At 36.0% G+C, this 19,379-nt stretch overlaps 1 protein-coding gene across 4 annotated transcripts in view; it reads right to left on the minus strand.

Annotated features, from left to right (window-relative positions):
- Positions 1-19,379, minus strand: part of atr (ATR serine/threonine kinase) — a 133,437-nt gene that overhangs the window by 26,512 nt on the left and 87,546 nt on the right. For all 4 annotated transcript variants that reach the window (XM_028792077.2, XM_051922906.1, XM_051922907.1 and 1 more), the window contains 9 exons: positions 17,417-17,594; positions 15,097-15,276; positions 14,831-14,990; positions 14,500-14,679; positions 13,339-13,481; positions 12,790-12,887; positions 11,258-11,490; positions 5,777-5,911; positions 2,755-2,955 (listed from right to left, as the gene is read on the minus strand). In XM_028792077.2, coding sequence (XP_028647910.2) covers positions 2,755-2,955; positions 5,777-5,911; positions 11,258-11,490; positions 12,790-12,887; positions 13,339-13,481; positions 14,500-14,679; positions 14,831-14,990; positions 15,097-15,276; positions 17,417-17,594 — 1,508 coding nt within the window. The remainder of the gene's footprint in view (positions 1-2,754; positions 2,956-5,776; positions 5,912-11,257; positions 11,491-12,789; positions 12,888-13,338; positions 13,482-14,499; positions 14,680-14,830; positions 14,991-15,096; positions 15,277-17,416; positions 17,595-19,379) is intronic.

Raw genomic sequence — 19,379 nt, forward strand, 5'->3', positions numbered from 1 at the left:
ATCGAATGAAGGTTCCATCGGCATTTTGGATGTTGTCATTTGTTGACTTGGCCTTTCCACTCAGTCGTCGAAGATTTCGGTAGAGCGTGTGGTACTCGTGTTTGGAGGCTGCCTGTTCCAGGTCGGCCACCACTTGGTTCCAGTAGGCCTCTCGCTCTTTTTTCATCTGGCGACGGATTTCTCTGTTGAGCTGCCGATATCGTTCAAAATTGGACAGTTTGACTAGCTTTCGTTCGTTTACCATATCCAAGCATTCATCAGATATCCATAGCTGTGTTCGATGGCGAGTTTGTGGACACATTTCCTTGGCGCAGTCCATAATGGTGTTCGAAATTTGTCTTTCTTCGACGTTGACTTCCTCTGATTGTGCCAATGCTGCAATGCGATTGAATAGCTGGAGTTGGAATTTGTCCTTTCGGACAGGGTCTAGGAGACTTTTCCACTCCAGCTTGATCGGAGGACGTGATTTGCATTTGGCCCGTTGCAGTCGAAGTTTGAGCTTGGCGCGTACAAGGTAATGGTCCGATCCACAGTCTGGACCGTGCATCGCCCGGACGTCCTTGAGCGACGATCGAAACCGGGAGTTGACCAAAATGTAGTCCAAAACTGCAGAATCCTTGCCAGCTGGGTTTCGCCATGTGAGTTGGTGCTTCAGAGGATGCTGGAAGTGGCTGTTTCCCACAAGGAGGTCGTTGGCACTGGCGATGGATAGAAGACGCAATCCATTGTCATTAGTATGTCCATGTCCAAATTGACCCATCGAGTTTTCCCATCCTGTTCGATCTGTGCCGATGTGCGCATTAAAATCACCAGCCAGGAGGATCACATCAGTCTGTGGGAGGGAATCCAGCGTTTGTTGTAGTTGATTGTAGAAATCATCTTTGACCGGATCCTGACAGGTCTCTGTTGGAGCAAAGACGGAGATAATGTGGGTTTTGATAGTGCCTTTAATGGTGAGGACTGGTAGGCGGTCGGATATTGGTTGGAATGCGATCACACTCCTGGCCGCGTGACTGGTAACCATAAATCCGACACCTGCCTCTCTTTTGTCTCCACCTGAGTAGAAAAGTGTCATTTGATCGTCGATGGCCGGTGGTTGGACAACCATCATCCCTGATCCTGTGATTCGTAATTCCGATATCGCTGCGATGGTAATTTTGCAGGTTGTCAATTTCTTCGCGATGATTTCTTTTTGTCCGACGTGGTGACCAGTTCGGACGTTCCATGCGCCGATGCGAAGTTCTATTTTCGGCGTGGAGAGTTTGGGTCTTCGGCCAGTAGCCCACTTCACACCAGTACCCTGGCTCCTCGACACTGGCGCGGTAGCATGAATCGCAATACTTGAGTTTCGATTATCCATTGGTTTCGTGCCTAGTTTCCCCAGTTTCCCGGTTCTGGCCACCTCGGCAGGGCGACCACCTTCCTCCTTTTGCAGCCGGGCTTAGGGCCGTCCTTGGCGGAGTTCCTCCACGTGTTAGGCAACTGTACCATGACTTCTGTTAGGTACCAATATGAAATCCTCAGAGCCATTGTCAGACCTTATGCTGGTTCAGTGGGCCCTGTATTCCTCCTGTTGTAGGTCATGTGGTCATATTGTGTAAGCAGTTCCTGGATGACAAACGCACTGATACTCTGAAAATCCCGCATGTTCCTCAGAACAGAATCCCATTGAGAACCTCAGGAATGTTATGTATCAGTGCATCAGACACCGCCAACTAGCGCCACAGACTGTCCAGGAGTTCACTGACGCCCCAGTCGAGGTATGGGAGGAGATGTCTCAGGACACCATCCACTGTCTCATTAGGAGGATCCCCAGATGTTGTCAGGAGCCCATACACACTACAGAGTCACATGTTCAGTTGCCCTAATGAAATTCAAGCAAGTTGATTCAGCCTGTGATTTCAGTTGTTGACTTTGATTTTCAGTGTGATGTTGAATCCAGCCCTCAATGGGTTGTTGATTTTGGTTTCCACTGACTGTTGTTACATCATTTGTTCTCAACAAATTACACAGTATTACTCAATAAAAATTTTCCACTTGCATATTTCATTATTCAAGATCTGATGTGTGATTTAAGTGTTCTCTTAATTTTATGAGCAGTGTATATTTCTTAATATCCTTATAGATTTTTGCTCCTTAAAAAAAAGAAAAAAAAATTGTGTCTGGTCCACATCTAGTAAAATCACTCTGAATCAGTTTACTGTATATTTAAAAAATAAACCTATTTAGCCATTTTGTGTGGCCATTTAAAGATTTACTTAAGAAACACAATTTAATATGTTACCATATCCATACAAGGACTACACAATATTCTATGAAAATTAATGTTAAAATTTTGTGATCTTAACGCATCCCAGACAAAAACAGCATTCAAAGCTAAATTCAGCTTATAATAATATTCTTCAAGGTCCTTAGAATACAAAACTGACTATATTATTCAGCTTTCCTAAATTTACTTTCCTTCTTCCCCAGTGAAAACCTACCCTACTATTTCCTTTAGACACATTATTGATACATGAAGTCTGCTCTCATTGGTGTGGCTTTCTATCAGACAAAGGTATATTGCTTGATTCTTACTTGCTGCATTTCACATAGCCTTTTTTCAAAGGGCAATCTGGTACACTCTGATCTTTGTATAATATAATGGCAAACAATTCAGTGCCAATTTACTTGTCATTCAACCATGAATGCAGTTGAAAGTCCTTTAGAGATGGCAACTTTTTGATGTAAATTCTGAAACAATTCAAGCCTTACTGTGTCATCAAATCCCGAGATATATGCCCAATGTCCTGGAAATGGATCATGGTTAGTATGGGTCCCAGCTGTTGAAGGAAGAGTTGGTGTCATGACAGACTGTAGTGGTATGAGAATTTGACTAAAGGCAGGCTCTTCAACCAGCTTCTTAAGTTGTTTGAAATGAATGCTCATACTCAGGGTTGTACTGCTACTATCCACCTACAAATAAAAACATTTTAGAAATTATTATGAAGGAGCAAACAACAAATTTATATTAATTATAGGTGAAAATTATGCTGAATTAGTATTGTCACATGTGCAGAATACAGTGAAATTTTTACTTTTATGTGTGGCCAAAAATGCAACACATTTCACTTTCTGGTGCCATTATAAACAAGAATGTATTAAAATAGACAACTTCATTTTATTTTTTAGAAAACAAGAATTAGCCTACCTGATGTACTTCCTACAATCATTTTCAGTATACAAGGTACAGTAAATGTGGACAATATTAAAAAAAATCTTTAATCTGTAAACCCTTCAGCATTTTACATGAATTACAACTACTGCTTTTCTCAGTTTCCAGCTCATGCCTGTATTGCCATTTAGCAACTTTAATTAGCTTCCTGATCTTGTACCTGCATTTTTTGTATGATTCCATACAGCCTATCTGAAATGTATTACTGCAAGCCTTCACAAAATTATGGATGTTACCAATTATCCAATGTTTCTAATAAATCATCATTACCAATTCAATGTCATGTGCCATATACCTTTATAAAATATGTCCAGTGTAACAAAATTCAAGCATACTATAAATGATGTTTGGAAAAGGTGAAGGGAGATGTTGAGGCTGATAATCTAGACAGAACCTAATTTTGCAAAGTTATTACATGCTTTAATTAATAATAATAGTGATCTGTTGAAATACATATAGACATCGTTTACATCAACTGTGCATCACACGGGCACTAACATGAAAGTTGTGCTTTCACGGAAACAAGATAATGATTTACAATATCATAATAAATCAAAAAACACAGCTCCAGTACAATATCATGTGAATGTTTTTTTTTTTTTTTATAGAAATCTACTATTTTTCCCAAAGGACTGACCACCACTACTGAACAAGTCATTTGCAGAAACAAAAATATAATAAATGTGTTGTAAATATTTAGGTATTAATTACAGAAGTAGAAGTGCTAGGCCTCCTACAGTATTGCCAAAAACATTTTGCATAAACATCTATCTAAGTTGATCCTGTTAAGACCAGTGCTATTGATACTAAAAAATTAAACTTGTATGAAGTGACTTCTAGCAGCTACAGATGTGCTAGTATTTTGCTGCTAGGTCTGATAGTGGCCTCTGTGTAGGTATTGATGCTTAGATTGTCCATATTATTTTTTGCCTTTTCTTTTTTTCAAATTAACTATATATATATATATATATATATATATATATATATATATATATATATATATATATAAAAACAGTATATATATGTGTCTGATGCTGACAACTCCTTGCATCTGATGCTTCGCAAATAAGTCTCCTATAACCATAAAGAAATAAATGGATTAAGCATGTTTGAAAATCAATAAATAATATTATTTACATATTAAAGAAAGAAAAAAAGGAAAACCTTTTCCAGCCAGTAGCCACTTTTGCAGGTCCAATATGTGTTGGGATAACTCTGTCTTGATACTATCATGCCAGTGCAGGGACATGGCATTTACAGTACATGTTTTTAACAAATTATCTAAAATGATAGCTTTCTGCCCCTTGTGAGTTTTTAAATATGAACCAACCATATTTGTTATCACTTTTAATAAAATCATAACAAACATTTCTACCATTTCTCTCCAGTAGTGGTGTGGCTGCACATAACCTCCATTTCCAATGCCAATCATTTTTCTGTTTTTTTAAAAGTAAGTAAGTGTGCAGTCTCTTCACCCAATGAACAAAATTTACAAATAATTGTTTCCAAAACAACAAACAAAAAAGAGGGAGGAAAAGTTTCCTTTTAAATAGTAACAATTTTCAAAGAATGATTTATGTTTACATCCTTTGCTACAATATCCAATTAATCTAAAAGGCGTTGTGCAATGGCTGACCCTGCACTCTGATCCCCAAAGGTCATGCAAAAAGACAATTCCAACTCGGGATTAATACATTATACCAAATACCAAAATATAGCACTGCTTGGGCAGCATCATGATTGTAATGGAAAGTGCTGCCACCTTAAGAAGCCATTGTCTTGTATTCTCCCACAAGCAATTATTGTCTGTGTGGATTCTATGCCCTGTGCGCATCCAAACGGTTGCTCCATTGATAATCTAACCTTGTATTAGGGGCTGTGTCTTGCTTAGCACTCAGGGCTGCAGGGATAATAAGATCCAGGGTACAGCAAACCTTAACTGCATTAAGTAGGGTTCAGAATGTTATATTAAAAGCAAAACTTACCAATACTATTAAACTAAAGACTTAATCAAGTAATATACACCTAAACTATTCTAATATAATTGTACATTTCTGCTTATAAGTCTTGATGAGCTATATTTCATTCTGTATGCTTGATTTGCCTGCTTTATAGATATACTGAGATATATATATATATACTGCAGAGAGTTTAATTCACAATAACATATTGTACTTAGGCTAAATTATCAGGTTCAGGTTCATAAACAATGAATGGATTTAATCAATTAATTTTAGAGCTGTTAGAATTTCTGATCTAACAAGGGAATCCAAAAGTTTTATATACTGCTGATACTACAATTTCTAAAGAACGATTTACCCAAAAAATCAAGCTCTCCCCATTCCAAATTATGGAATTGTCATAGGGAACGTCTTTTTGTGAGTAGGGCTGAACACCTCTCAATGCTTCATTCTACACTGCAATATTAAAAGTTGAAAACCACCTGAACAATGAAACAAAATTAATTTAAAACAATACACACAAAACAATGAACAGAACATCCGAGTTAAATATTGGTTTTGAAATTAAAGAAAGCATTATTCACTCCACTAAGTCTATTACCTGCTTGTTGCAGAGCTCCAACAGCTTATCAGTTAATCGGTTAGCATCACCAATAAACTTCTCCAAGGAGTTTTTCAGATCAGCAGCTTTTCTCAGAATTTCTTTGCATCTACTAACTCGAGTTGGATAAGAGGACTATAGGACACAATGATTAATAAAGAGTTTTACTACATGATACTTTGTTATGTATTTTGCACTGCAAGGCATTAAATGAATGTTACACAAGGTGTACTACTGTATCTGATTTAACAAGGATAACAATTAAAACATATTTGTTAATTTCATATGATAGATTATAAGGAGAACAGTATAATAAAAAATACTAGCTCAGTGATTTGATAGACTTGTTGTTAAAGATAACAAAGGAGAACAGATAAACTTATGTAACCTTTTAACTCTTAAGGATTAACTTTAATTTTTTCCTGAAAAATAAAAGGCAAACCTAATGAGTTAAGCATATAAAAATTGCAGTAAATACAATGAACTACAAAAAATTAAATTATGACTGACCTGGTTATTTTTTTAAACATATCATTAAATGAGGTGAAGAATCAATATTTCAATATGTCATATCTTGGCTACTTTATGTAGCACTGTTTCCTTCAAATTGTCTGACTAGTAGCTACCATGTTTATAAGGTCATTATTGCCACATACATATTGTAAAAAGTATGCTGAAAATGTTACTTGCTTGTGATATTGAACATGCAACATATCGTGTTAATATGAAATTTAAAAACAGGGATGCTTATACAGTTCTTCCTATCTGTCTCACAGCACATAAACAGAGTAGAAGACAACCTGTGATTCACAGGCACTGAACTCACCTTTCTTTGGTAGCTATCAACACACTTTACAAACTATTTTCTACACAAATAAATTCTTCCTTACTGAGCAGTTAATTACTTAATAGGAGCCTATGTACATAATATAGTGAACATTAACTACATACTCAAAGTTAGTAACCAATGTAACTGTAATCTTCACCAAAATTTTTAATTTTAAAACCATCACGTCAGTCATCAGACATTTCAATTACACTGTGTACTATGATTAGATGTTTATGTCACAAAGCACTCAACAGCTTCAGTGAGCTAAGGATTAGCTGTTTTTCAAAATGCATTGGAAAAAAACCCGGAGTGTGCTCCTCTCAACTTTCTCGTATACTGAGATAGAGGAAAAGGTCATCAGAACCACTTCCAGCTGCACAATATTTCTCAAATATCATATCTCTTTGTTTCTCATCATAACTATTTGAAAATATCGATACACAATTATTTATCTATATTTATAATCAAACTTTATATTAAAATGATATTTTTGCACTTAGGGATGTCGAAAACGGTAGTGAAATTTTTTCATGATTATATATGCATTACCTAGACTATGTGTAAAGTAAAAAAAAAAAAGTTATAGTCACCTAAAAACATAGAAAAACTGTTAGTATAATATTTGTTGTAATAATTTGCTATAGGTAAAACTGCACTTAAGATACATTTAATTATGATAATGATGGCGGAAATAAAAAAAAAAATGATAACATTAAATGTATTACCAGGAATATGATGGGGACGTAGCAGGTTATTGTTCCCATAACATCTTTATATTTTCATGGCATGTTCAATGTTTACACGTTATTGTTAAACTGATGATGTATAAATCAAAATAAAATTATTAATAGTTTTTGAAAGAATATGTGTTATATTGAAATAGGTTTTTAATATCGTGTACACATTTATATTTCCATGATACAAAAAATGTGGATGGTTGTTTAAATAAAATACTACTTCCGGTTGAGAATTTTTTTTTTTTTAATCAAATTTAATATCTTGTTTGCTTTTTATCATCTTAGTACATAATTCGCCAGCCTCCTCACTCACTCACTCACGTCCGTCCGAAGCTGAATGCGCAGTCGCCTTCTGCGCAGCTGCCCGAAAAACCTTACGAGACCGACATCGCGGCAGGCGGCGGATTTACGGCCACGAAAATTCAAAGAGAAAGGCGACTTCGACCGGCATCCAACCCCAACATCGCGGCAGGTAGCGGATTTACAGTCACAAAAATTCAAAGAGAAAGGCAACTTCAATTAAAGCTCTAGAGGCCTGAAAGGCGATTTCGACTACAGCTCGAGGCCTAATTACGCATTCATTCAATACACCTATATCAGGTTTGTGGTGCTTATACTTATTACTATTCCACTCGTGCCCGTTTCATCTTACGTTGTCGAAATGGGCTCTTTGTCTAGTTATAAATATTTATACAAAACTGAAATCATCTATCTGAAATTATAACCATAGTTTACTTGAAAATTTGCAAAAGCATTCAGTTAAAATACCACTTCCAGTGGAGATGCTCAGATAGCTAATAACTAAGCTGTGTAAATAGTGGTAATAATTTTAGATACAATAACAGTGTATTACAATTGATATCAAACCATTTTAGCTAAACAATTCCAATGATGCTTTTATTTGACAGCTAAATCCATATTTAATTTGGAAGATAAAGTGTTTAACCTATCTACTTACTGTATTATGGCAAAACAGAAATCCAAATAAAATGTAAATCTCATCGTTTTTAGTTCCTTAAAAATTGGTGACAATTCTATAGCTCGCTTCTGCTTTTCAACACAACCACAGAACAAGGCAGCATACACCTCTCTTTGCTGAATACAAGTGCTAAAATCCCTATCTGAAGAAGTATTCTTTTCATTATCGCATCATTTTATAACTGCAGATACCCTAAGTTCTTGTCAATAAGCCGCGGCTTATCTAAGGAAAAAAGTTGTGAAAATGAAAAAATAGAATATCGGCTTACACATAAGTCCGGCTTATACATCCATCGCGGGGGTTGCGTTCCAGAGCCACCCGCGAAATAAGAATATCCGCGAAGTAGAAACCATATGTTTATATGGTTATTTTTATATTGTCATGCTTGGGTCACAGATTTGCGCAGAAACACAGGAGGTTGTAGAGAGACAGGAACGTTATTCAAACACTGCAAACAAACATTTGTCTCTTTTTCAAAAGTTTAAACTGTGCTCCATGACAAGACAGAGATGACAGTTCCGTCTCACAATTAAAAGAATGCAAACATATCTTCCTCTTCAAAGCAGTGAAGCAAACAAATCAATAAGTCTGTTTGGCTTTTAAGTATGCGAAGCACCGCGGCACAAAGCTGTTGAAGGCGGCAGCTCACACCCCCTCCGTCAGGAGCAGACAAAGAGAGGGAGAGGGAGAGTTTGTTTTTCAGTCAAAAATCAATACGTGCCCTTCGAGCTTTTAAGTATGCGAAGCACTGTGCAGCATGTCTTTTCAGGAATCAGCTTTACAAAAGATAGCAACGTGAAGATAATCTTTCAGCATTTTTAGACGAGCGTCCGTATCGTCTAGGTGTGCAAACAGCCCCCCTGCTCAATCCCCATACGTCAGGATCACAGATAGTCAGCGCAAGAGAGAGAGAACAGTAAGCCGGGTAGCTTCTCAGCCATCTGCCAATAGCGTCCCTTGTATGAAATCAACTGGGCAAACCAACTGAGGAAGCATGTACCAGAAATTAAAAGACCCATTGTCCGCAGAAATCCGCGATATATATTTAAATATGCTTACATATAAAATCACAATTTAAATGCCCGCTACGCGCTCGTGTTGACTCGGCGACGCCCAGAGCAGAAAGAACGCGCTCCGGCCACTCCAACCGCGCCATGCGGGGAGTGAGAGAGACGGCAATATCTCACACTCTCTCCCCCCTTAAAGAAATTAAATGGGCGCGAGTGAGACCACTGACCTCCCTCCCTTCTATTAGTTATAGGTTATAGTACGTTCGGCTTATCCATGAGTCCGGCTTATCTATGATACGATTTTATTTTAAAAATTCGTATGATTTTTGGTCTCCGGCTAATACATGAGTCCGGCTTATAGACAAGAACTTAGGGTAATACTGAGTTGCTTCTGGACTAAAATGATTAACCTAGACATTTCCGAGTGGACGAATAAAGCCAGAAATCTAACAGTTTGGAATAAACTGTTGCATAGTTGTCCAAATTGATTAAATTATTATTCTGCTTATATCCACAGAAATGTAGTAGATATTACAAATAAGGTATAATTCCTGTGGAGGTTTATGTTTTTATTTTTTTTATTCTTTACAAGTTTTTAATTTGTCTCAAATCTAGTCAGCTCAGAGGCTTTCTCTAAGGGAAAAATCAGATTGTTTTGCCTCAAGGTATTATAATGCTACTAGAAAAACAGAGTAACAGCAGTAGTATCCAGAGTAAAAGAAAATGTGGGTACACAATTAAAGTTTAAGCAATGACACTGGGCTCTTCAGTACTGTTTTTGTCAACACATACTTCTGCTTTACAGAAAAATGGCAGAAATATTTGAACTTGAGCCCATACTTGTGGATTTTTCTTTGCACCAGTATTTACAGCCACTTATTACAAATGTATTGTAATACAATTTTGTATCACAGGCTGAATTGTAAAAGACATGGGGTAAAGCATACCCAGTCTGTGCAATTGCTACAATGTTTGCACAAAGAGCAGATAATCACAGTAACCAAAACATGCAAGGCTGGAGCATTCTCCTTATTTGAAGGGCTATGACACATTACAACTGAGATATGTTCAACGTTTTAGAGGAAACTTACTGAAGTTATTAAAAAAAAAAAGTATTTGAGGAATATATAGGTATGCTATGTATACTGATGTAAGGCTCACACCAGGCTGGTAAGTATAGCATTTTTACTCTTCCACTTTAATTGAAATTTGTATAATTTTTTTTAATACCTCTTTCCCTACAGTTTTATAGACAATATGATGCTAGCATAAAGAAAGCATGTACAGAAGGTATATGTTATGAAAGGAACACCGTAACCAAACAAAAAAGCCTAAAATGTAGTTGTATTCTAAATTACTTATAAGACTGTGAAGTAGGGTGTGCCATGTAGCCATTATGAATGTAGTGAGAAGTCAAGCAAAATTACACCTTTTATTGGCTAACTAAAAAGATTACAATATGCGAGCTTTCGAGGCAACTCAGGCCTCTTTTTCAGGCAAGATGTAAGACAGTGAAGAAATCCATACAGCTACAAGGTTGACATCAAGCTTGAACAAAGTATGTGATCTCCTGAATCAATACCATTATACATAAAAATTTTCAATTACCTCTACAACTCTGTCTCAATATAAAAATTCAAATTTTGCAGTACTTTGATATTTATAAAACTAGTATTGATGATGAAAATTTTTAATATTCAATCTGTAATTTCAAAATTCTTTTATTCTGTCTTGAACTGGATTATTAAAAATCAAACAGCTTATGCACTTTTTTGTTTGGAATAAACATTACTTATTCATAATTACACATACCATATAAAAACATTTGCATGTGACTACTTTCACATTTTACTGATTATTGTTTGAAATCTAACAAAATAAATAATTTTCCAGACAGTAATCAATAACAATGATACACAGAATTACCTTGGACACTGCAGTCATCATCCACATAGCCTGCTGAGGGTAGGCTAGAAACACCTTAGCAATTATCTCCATAAGCACTGTAAAGACTTCATCATGAGAGTGACATATTCGAGAAATCAGCTGGGAGAAGGCTGTCAGGAACTGGTAAGGAGCCAAATGGTTGGTGTGCTCTGAAATAACTCTATTTATCTTGCCAAGATCGGCCTTCATTTGCAAACGATCAGAGCGTCCAGCTGTTTCAAAACATAAAATATATTTTGGACATCAATGTATGTATAGAAATACAGCATTATTGTTATCAGCATAATGAAAATACAACAAGTTTGTGAAAACAGACTCTGCTTGTAATTCTTCTTTTAGCTGTATATAGTCAAAAGTATGAAACCCGAAAACTTTGTGCCTGTTGTCCACGAACGTTGTTGTGCAATTAGAGTACCTTTTGCTCCTCATTATTGCTTTAACTACAAATAAGAACTTGATGATATCATCTGACGCTTTCCTCTTTCTCTTACAGAATTCAGCTTTTGACTTCAACTACAGTTAAAATAAATGTTCCTCACACCAAAAAGGCTTAAATGATATTTGAAGATGTTGTCTGAAGATATGTGTTCCTGATAAGGTTACCTACGATAACGTACTTTAAGGAGAGGGGCCAGACAAAGAATATTCCTTAATTGACCCTATTCAGTACTACATTTACATCAAAGAGAAAATCTCCTAAAATATGGAAATTGAGTCCCACTCCTAAAATCAGGTGTAGGTGTTTTTTTCAAACATAGCAAAGCAGGTTGCTATGACACAATATTACACAATATTAAAAAGGACTACGAGGGAAAAAAGTAAGAAAACTAATTTTTCTAATTGCAGTCAAACTAAATCAAGATTCAATGGGATACATCATCCAAGAAAAGCATAGTATAATACAAAAAGATCACTGTAGTATAGGGATAAAATTACAAAAAAGCAATAAATTCATATACTATCCAAGCAAAAAAAAATGTCTAGAACAAAATGACAAGTATTAACATATATTTTATAACTGGCAAAGTAGAATGCTACTAATTAAATATGAAAAAACAATATGAATATACATCCAAAAATAATCAGAACAAATCAATATATACTGAAAATACCATTTTTTTTTTTTACATATACAAGACAAGTGACAATACAATACAAATCAGATAAATTGTAAAAGAGGATGTAACAAGCATCAGCTTTTTTGTTTTCAGACAACATACATGAAATCACTCCAGATTCTCAGCTTTCATACAATAGTGCCCATTAGGCAAGGAAAATAGAGAAGACGAGACCCAGGATGCACAAGCTATGCATATCGGGGGAAGGTTCTTGGGATGTAAAAGTAACTTCTCAGGCAGAGAAGATGTCAGACAAATATTTTTAAAAAGTCAGTTTCCTTAAGGATATGTAGAATACATACAGTGTACTGTATTATTCTAATTAAATTCTAGTACTAGTAAAAATTTCAGAAAATTTAAAACTGAATGAAAGAGCATAAAAGATCTACTGACCCTTTTCCCACTCATACACTTTTGCACCAAAATCTAGCCAAAGAGTAAGCATTCTTGGCATAGACTGGTAGATGTATTGGTTTCCAAACTGCAACGATCTACAAAGAGAAACAAACATTTTTATCAGATTTTTTTTTATATGTTTACTAATGCTTTCAATAGCTGGTTAAGTCCGAAAGTCTATTAAAGCACTTCACGTAGCAATTAGTGCATGCACAGTATACTGACACATCTCTGGTAAAAAGCTTGAAAAAAAAAAAAACAATTTCACAAAATCAGGACTAAAACAGCTTATTTAAATGTGTTATTGTGTGGCTAACTTTTAAATAAATCCTATTACTTGTCATTTCCAAGTAGAAATGACCTTAATTAGAGCAACTCTTTTATAAGTATTCGACTAACATAAATCATTTGCTCAACTTGCCCCATGACAGTTATTTCTAGATATATACACTCAAGTTTTATTTAGCAATTTCAGATAAAGTAAATACAAGATGCTTTAACTAGTCAATGTTCATGGCATTACAGAAAACATATACAACAACTTACTTTCCAAAAAAAAGGACAATGTAACGAATCAAATCCCCTTGTTTTTCCATTTTGTTTTCTGTAACCATAGGCATCAATTTATCATAATATTTTGCTAGATAAAAATTACCATCTTCCCATTCCGGCAGCAAGTTTGTTACATCCTGTAATAAAAGAAAAAAGTCAAGAAGAACTGTTTAGCATAGCAAATAATTCTAGGCATCAACATACAAAAGATATACTGCAAAGGACAAAATGTTTGTGAAGCTTAAATACAAACATAACAGTAAAACTCTGATCCTTTTTTGAAAGGAAACCACTTGATGATGCAGTACAAGAGGATAACAGAGTCATAGAATGCCAAGATGTGTTACATGCCACATGTACTCGTGCCATTTAATAAAACATGCAAATATTCTCATAAAAACATAATTAGCAAAATAATTAATGGAAAAACAGGGGTAAAAAAGACTTTTACAATCTAAATAATCATAACAGTCTTCCATTTATATATTATCTGCCTGATTAAGAACTAATGATGGCCAAAGACTTCAGAAATTGGTTTATAACTCTTCCCAGCTTTGTGAACACCAAGAACTCTTTTCTGCAGTCCTCCAAAACCTTGTTGCTGGAGGCATAATTCACTTACACAACCTTGAATCATAATAATTAGAAACTAATGGTGAAAACAATATTTACATTTTCCTGTCATGTTTTTCAGACATTTTCAAACTCTAGTAGAGGTGAAAGTGCACTGGTTTAATACTTTGTTTTAGCCATCATTCTTGAAAACTACTTTTTCCCTTTCAGGCTCATTTTCCTCTTGGAACCTCATTTATATAAAAAATTTCAAATCCTAAACAAAAACCCTGACATAGAGGCCTCAATTATACTATTTAGTACAATTACAGTATATAACTTAAGCACCAAATAGAAGTAAACTGGAGAACATTAGTGAAGTTTTGTTACAAAGGTATCTGTAGTCATGGGGCCATTGAAAAAATTTAATTTAAGCAATGGGAACAATTTCATAAATTAGAAATGTATTTCTGGCATTACTATACTATGTTTTCTTATAACTGCTACAACAAGGTATTCAAAAACAAATTAATGAATATCTTAATAAAATTAGCAGTTTCATTTTTGTTTTATGACAGTATACATTACATTTGGCTGTTTTACCTTGTATGCTTTCATTATTGCATTGCTTTCAAAATTGGCAGTTTCTTCCATGAAGCGGCCAACAAGCAGCATGGCTCTGCCTTTGATCTGAATGCTTTTCATATCACTTGGTTCTTTATCATCAGGAAAACACTGTTGCACTCCTTTCTGAAGAACAATCAATGCTTGGTGGACATCACCCTTTCAAGAAAATAGCATTAATGAATGAGATCACATTTAACTTGGTAGCCTATAGTCACGATGGAAAGACCCATTCCTCTACAGAAAAAAAAATATTAGATATCACAAAAGTGTAGTACTACTACTATTTAAACCCTCTCCAGACACTTGCCTTTGACCACAGCCATTTTGCCTTCTCTACATAAAGTTCTGAGAGCCGTGAATTTCCTGCATTCAGAAGAGCATTGTAAGCAGTCTGATGAATGCCTGCCTTTCTGGCAACTCTAGCACTCTGAAGCCAGCATTCTCCAATTAAATCTTCATTGTCTGTCCTATTAACAGAATGTAACAGACATTGAAACAGTCTATCAATATTGTTCAATTGATTGCATTGATGAAGACAAAAGATAAAAATGAACTTATATAAAGCAAACTTACTTTTTAGCAAGACTGAGCAATGCCCTGCGAAGAGCAAGAATAGGTTCTTTGGCACGAAAGGAGTTTTGTGTCATTTCTAGACGAGCCTGCCATTTAAGTGTCTGGGTCAGTTCCATCTCTCTGGCACCTTCTTTCTGTAGTTCCCAGAAAACATGTTCTAGCTCACATAGCTTATGCAGTCTTAAATCAAAGAATATAAAGATGATTTTCATTGCTATGTATATTAAAAATTATTGACATTTTTACACATTATAGTTTTAACTCTAAAATCTTCTACCAAACTTCAAACTCAACAATAATCTTTCCAAAAATAGGCCTATAATAATGGCTAAAACTATATCCTAATTTTTTTTGGCAAAAATCTCTTGTGCCATTTTTGTTAGAGGATACAATTGCACTCATGATATTTTAGCAAACCAAAATTGGCTCCTAAGCCACCTGTAGAAAAACTGCAATTTTTTAATTGTTTTCACAATTCTTAGTAAATAATACCAAAGAAAATCAGCAGTTTTCTACAGATTTTAGGTAAATTAATGTAAATTTGACTTGGCATTTTAGAACTTAGTATATCTTTTACAAAATGCATACACACATTTTGTATAAATACACACAGCCTTTGCCATGAAGCTCAGAATTGAGCTCTGGTGCATCCTGTTTCCCTTGATCATCCTTGAGATATTTCTGCAGCTTAATTGGAGTCCATCTGTGGTAAATTCAGTTGATTGGACATGATTTGGAAAGGCACACACCTGTCTATATAAGGTCCCACAGTTGACAGTTCATGTCAGAGCACAAACCAAGCATGAAATCAAAGGAATTGTCTGTAGACCTCCAAGACAGGATTGTCTCGAGGCAGAAATCTGGGGAAGGTTACAGAAAAATTTCTGCTGCTTTGAAGGTCCCAATGAGCACAGTGGCCTCCATCATCCGTAAATGGAAGAAGTTCGAAACCACCAGGACTCTTCCTAGAGCTGGCCAGCCATCTAAACCAAGCGATCGGAGGAGAAGGGCCTTAGTCAAGGAGGTGACCAAGAACCTGATGGTCGCTCTGTCAGAGCTCCAGAGGTCCTCTGTGGAGAGAGGAGAACCTTCCAGAAGGACAACCATCTCTGCAGCAATCCACCAATCAGGCCTATATGGTAGAGTGACCAGACAGAAGCCACTCCTTAGTAAAAGGCACATGGCAGCTCACCTGGAGTTTGCCAAAAGGCACCTGAAGGACTCTCAGACCATGAGAAATAAAATTCTCTGGTCTGATGAGACAAAGATTGAACTCTTTGGTGTGAATGCCAAGCATCACGTTTGGAGGAAAGCAGGCAACGCTCATCACCAGGCCAATACATTCCCTACAGTGAAGCATGGTGGTAGCATCATGCTGTGGGGATGTTTTTCAGCAGCAGGAACTGGGAGACTAGTCAGGATAAAGGGAAAGATGACTGCAGCAATGTACAGAGACATCCTGGATGAAAACCTGCTCCAGAATGCTCTTGACCTCAGACTGGGGTGACGGTTCATCTTTCAGCAGGACAACGACCCTAAGCACACAGCCAAGATATCAAAGGAGTGGCTTCAGGACAACTCTGTGAATGTCCTTGATTGGCCCAGCCAGAGCCCAGACTTGAATCCGATTGAACATCTCTGGAGAGATCTTAAAATGGCTGTGCACCGACACTTCTCATCCAACCTGATGGAGCTTGAGAGGTGCTGCAAAGAGGAATGGGCAAAACTGGCCAAGGATAGGTGTGCCAAGCTTGTGGCATCATATTCAAAAAGACTTGAGGCTGTAATTGCTGCCAAAGGTGCATCGACAAAGTACAGTATTGAACAAAGGCTGTGAATACTTATGTACATGTGATTTCTCAGTTTTTTTTATTTTTAATAAATTTGCAAAAACCTCAAGTAAACTTTTTTCACATTGTCATTATGGGGTGTTGTGTGTAGAATTCTGAGGAAAAAAATGAATTTAATTCATTTTGGAATAAGGCTGTAACATAACAAAATGTGGAAAAAGTGATGTGCTGTGAATACTATCCGGATGCACTGTACACCTCTGCATGAATAGGAATAAGGCAGAATCTGTCCTGGATGGAATGCCAGTAAATCACAGACCACTCCATTATTATCTAACTTTGAGTACTGAGAAAAGCGCTATATAAATGTAATGAATTATTATTATTATTATTATAACTCATCAGATCATTCACACCAGGTGTCCAGTAAGTAAGCTGGGAAGTAACTTAAGTAAATATGGTGGGGGAACACACAGAGACCCCCCACTGATTGACAGTTTTGGCCCATCATTTCTTCAATTATCACTTACCTTACGATGTATTCATATCCTCTTTGATAAGAACCCCATTCATAACTTGCAGCAGACAAAGGAACAACCTGTTCAGTTCTAACTACTTTTAATTTTTCATAGAATGTCTCAGCATCCCTTTTTTTGGCTGCAAGTAGCATATGACCAAGTTGCACACTCCAGGTATTAGAGTTATCATCTATAAAAAAAGCAAAGTTACTCATAAATTATTATTAGCATATTTAGAAAAAAAAAGTGTTATAGGAATCTTACAAAAAAATCCCACTTTTTTGCCCAAAACCTCAATCCAATGTAGGCTCAAACAAAATGCTTAAAATTAAGAAGATTAATTAAAATTAATTACACTATGTTGGATATTTATACTACTTAATAGTATACACTATTGGAAAGATCCAATTAAACATCAGTTTCTGAATCACATAATAGTCTAATTAATGGATGATTAAACATAGAGAAGCCTGATATTAGAGTTACAGCATGACAAAGATGATTAATGCATGCAGCAATATAGTCTTTTCACAATTCTGGGCTAAAAAGGTAGCAAGCAGAAAATCAAAGAAACACCACTCTATTTTTCATTCATACATCCATCAAAAAATGGTAGAGACAGAATTCTGCCTGAGCTCTGTGAATAAAGTGGATAAATCAAGATATACACATATTCTTCAGAGAAAACTATGTTGCCAAGAAAGCTGGAATAATTGGAAATTTAGATTACCTTTTCAACATGGAAAACACATCAAGCCCACTGCCAAAATCAACAACAAAGTGGCTAAAGAACAAGATAAATGTCCTTGAGAGTCTCAGTCAGAGTCATAACCAAAGTTCAAATAAAATTCTAAATAATGATTACCAGCTATAAGTATGCTGTGTTGCTATAAACATTATCTGAACAGAATTTCGGTTGTTATTCAAGGAAAATTCATTTTTGTCAAGCAGAAACTTGCCAATATGTAAATTGTGTATACAGTCATATGAAAAAGTTTGAGAAACCCTCTCAGCCTGCATAATAATTTACTCTACTTTCAACAAAAAAGATAATAGTGGTATGTCTTTCATTTCTTAGGATCATCTGAGTACTGAGGTGTTTTCCGAACAAAGATTTTTAGTGAAGCAATATTTAGTTGTATGAAATTAAATCAAATGTGAAAAAATGGTTGTGCATAAATTTGGGTACCCTTGTAATTTTGCTGATTTGAATACATGTAACTGCTCAATACTGATTACTTGCAACACCAAATTGGTTGGATTAGCTCGTTAAGCCTTGAACTTCATAGACAGGTGTGTCCAATCATCAGAAAAGGTATTTAAGGTGGTTAATTGCAAGTTGTGCTTCCCTTTGACTCTCCTCTGAAGAGTGACAGCATGGATCCTCAAAGCAACTCTCAAAAGATCTGAAAACAAAGATTGTTCAGTATCATGGTTTAGGTGAAGGCTACAAAAAGCTATCTCAGAGGTTTAAACTGTCAGTTTCAACTGTAAGGAATGTAATCAGGAAATGGAACGCCACAGGCACAGTTGCTGTTAAACCCAGGTCTGGCAGGCCAAGAAAAATACAGGAGCGGCATATGTGCAGGATTGTGAGAATGGTTACAGACAACCCACAGATCACCTCCAAAGACCTGCAAGAACATCTTGCTGCAGATGGTGTTATCTGTACATCGTTCTACAATTCAGCGCAATTTGCACAAAGAACATCTGTATGGCAGGGTGATGAGAAAGAAGCCCTTTCTGCACTCACGCCACAAACAGAGTCGCTTGTTGTATGAAAATGCTCATTTAGACAAGCTAGATTCATTTTGAAACAAAGTGCTTTGGACTGATGAGACAAAAATTGAGTTATTTGGTCATAACAAAAAGCACTTTGCATGACGGAAGAAGAACACCGCATTCCAAGAAAAACACCTGCTACCTACTGTCAAATTTGGTGGAGGTTCCATCATGTTGTGGGGCTGTGTGGCTA

The sequence above is a fragment of the Erpetoichthys calabaricus genome, chromosome 2 (genome assembly GCF_900747795.2).
Source record: "Erpetoichthys calabaricus chromosome 2, fErpCal1.3, whole genome shotgun sequence".
Taxonomy (NCBI): domain Eukaryota; kingdom Metazoa; phylum Chordata; class Cladistia; order Polypteriformes; family Polypteridae; genus Erpetoichthys; species Erpetoichthys calabaricus.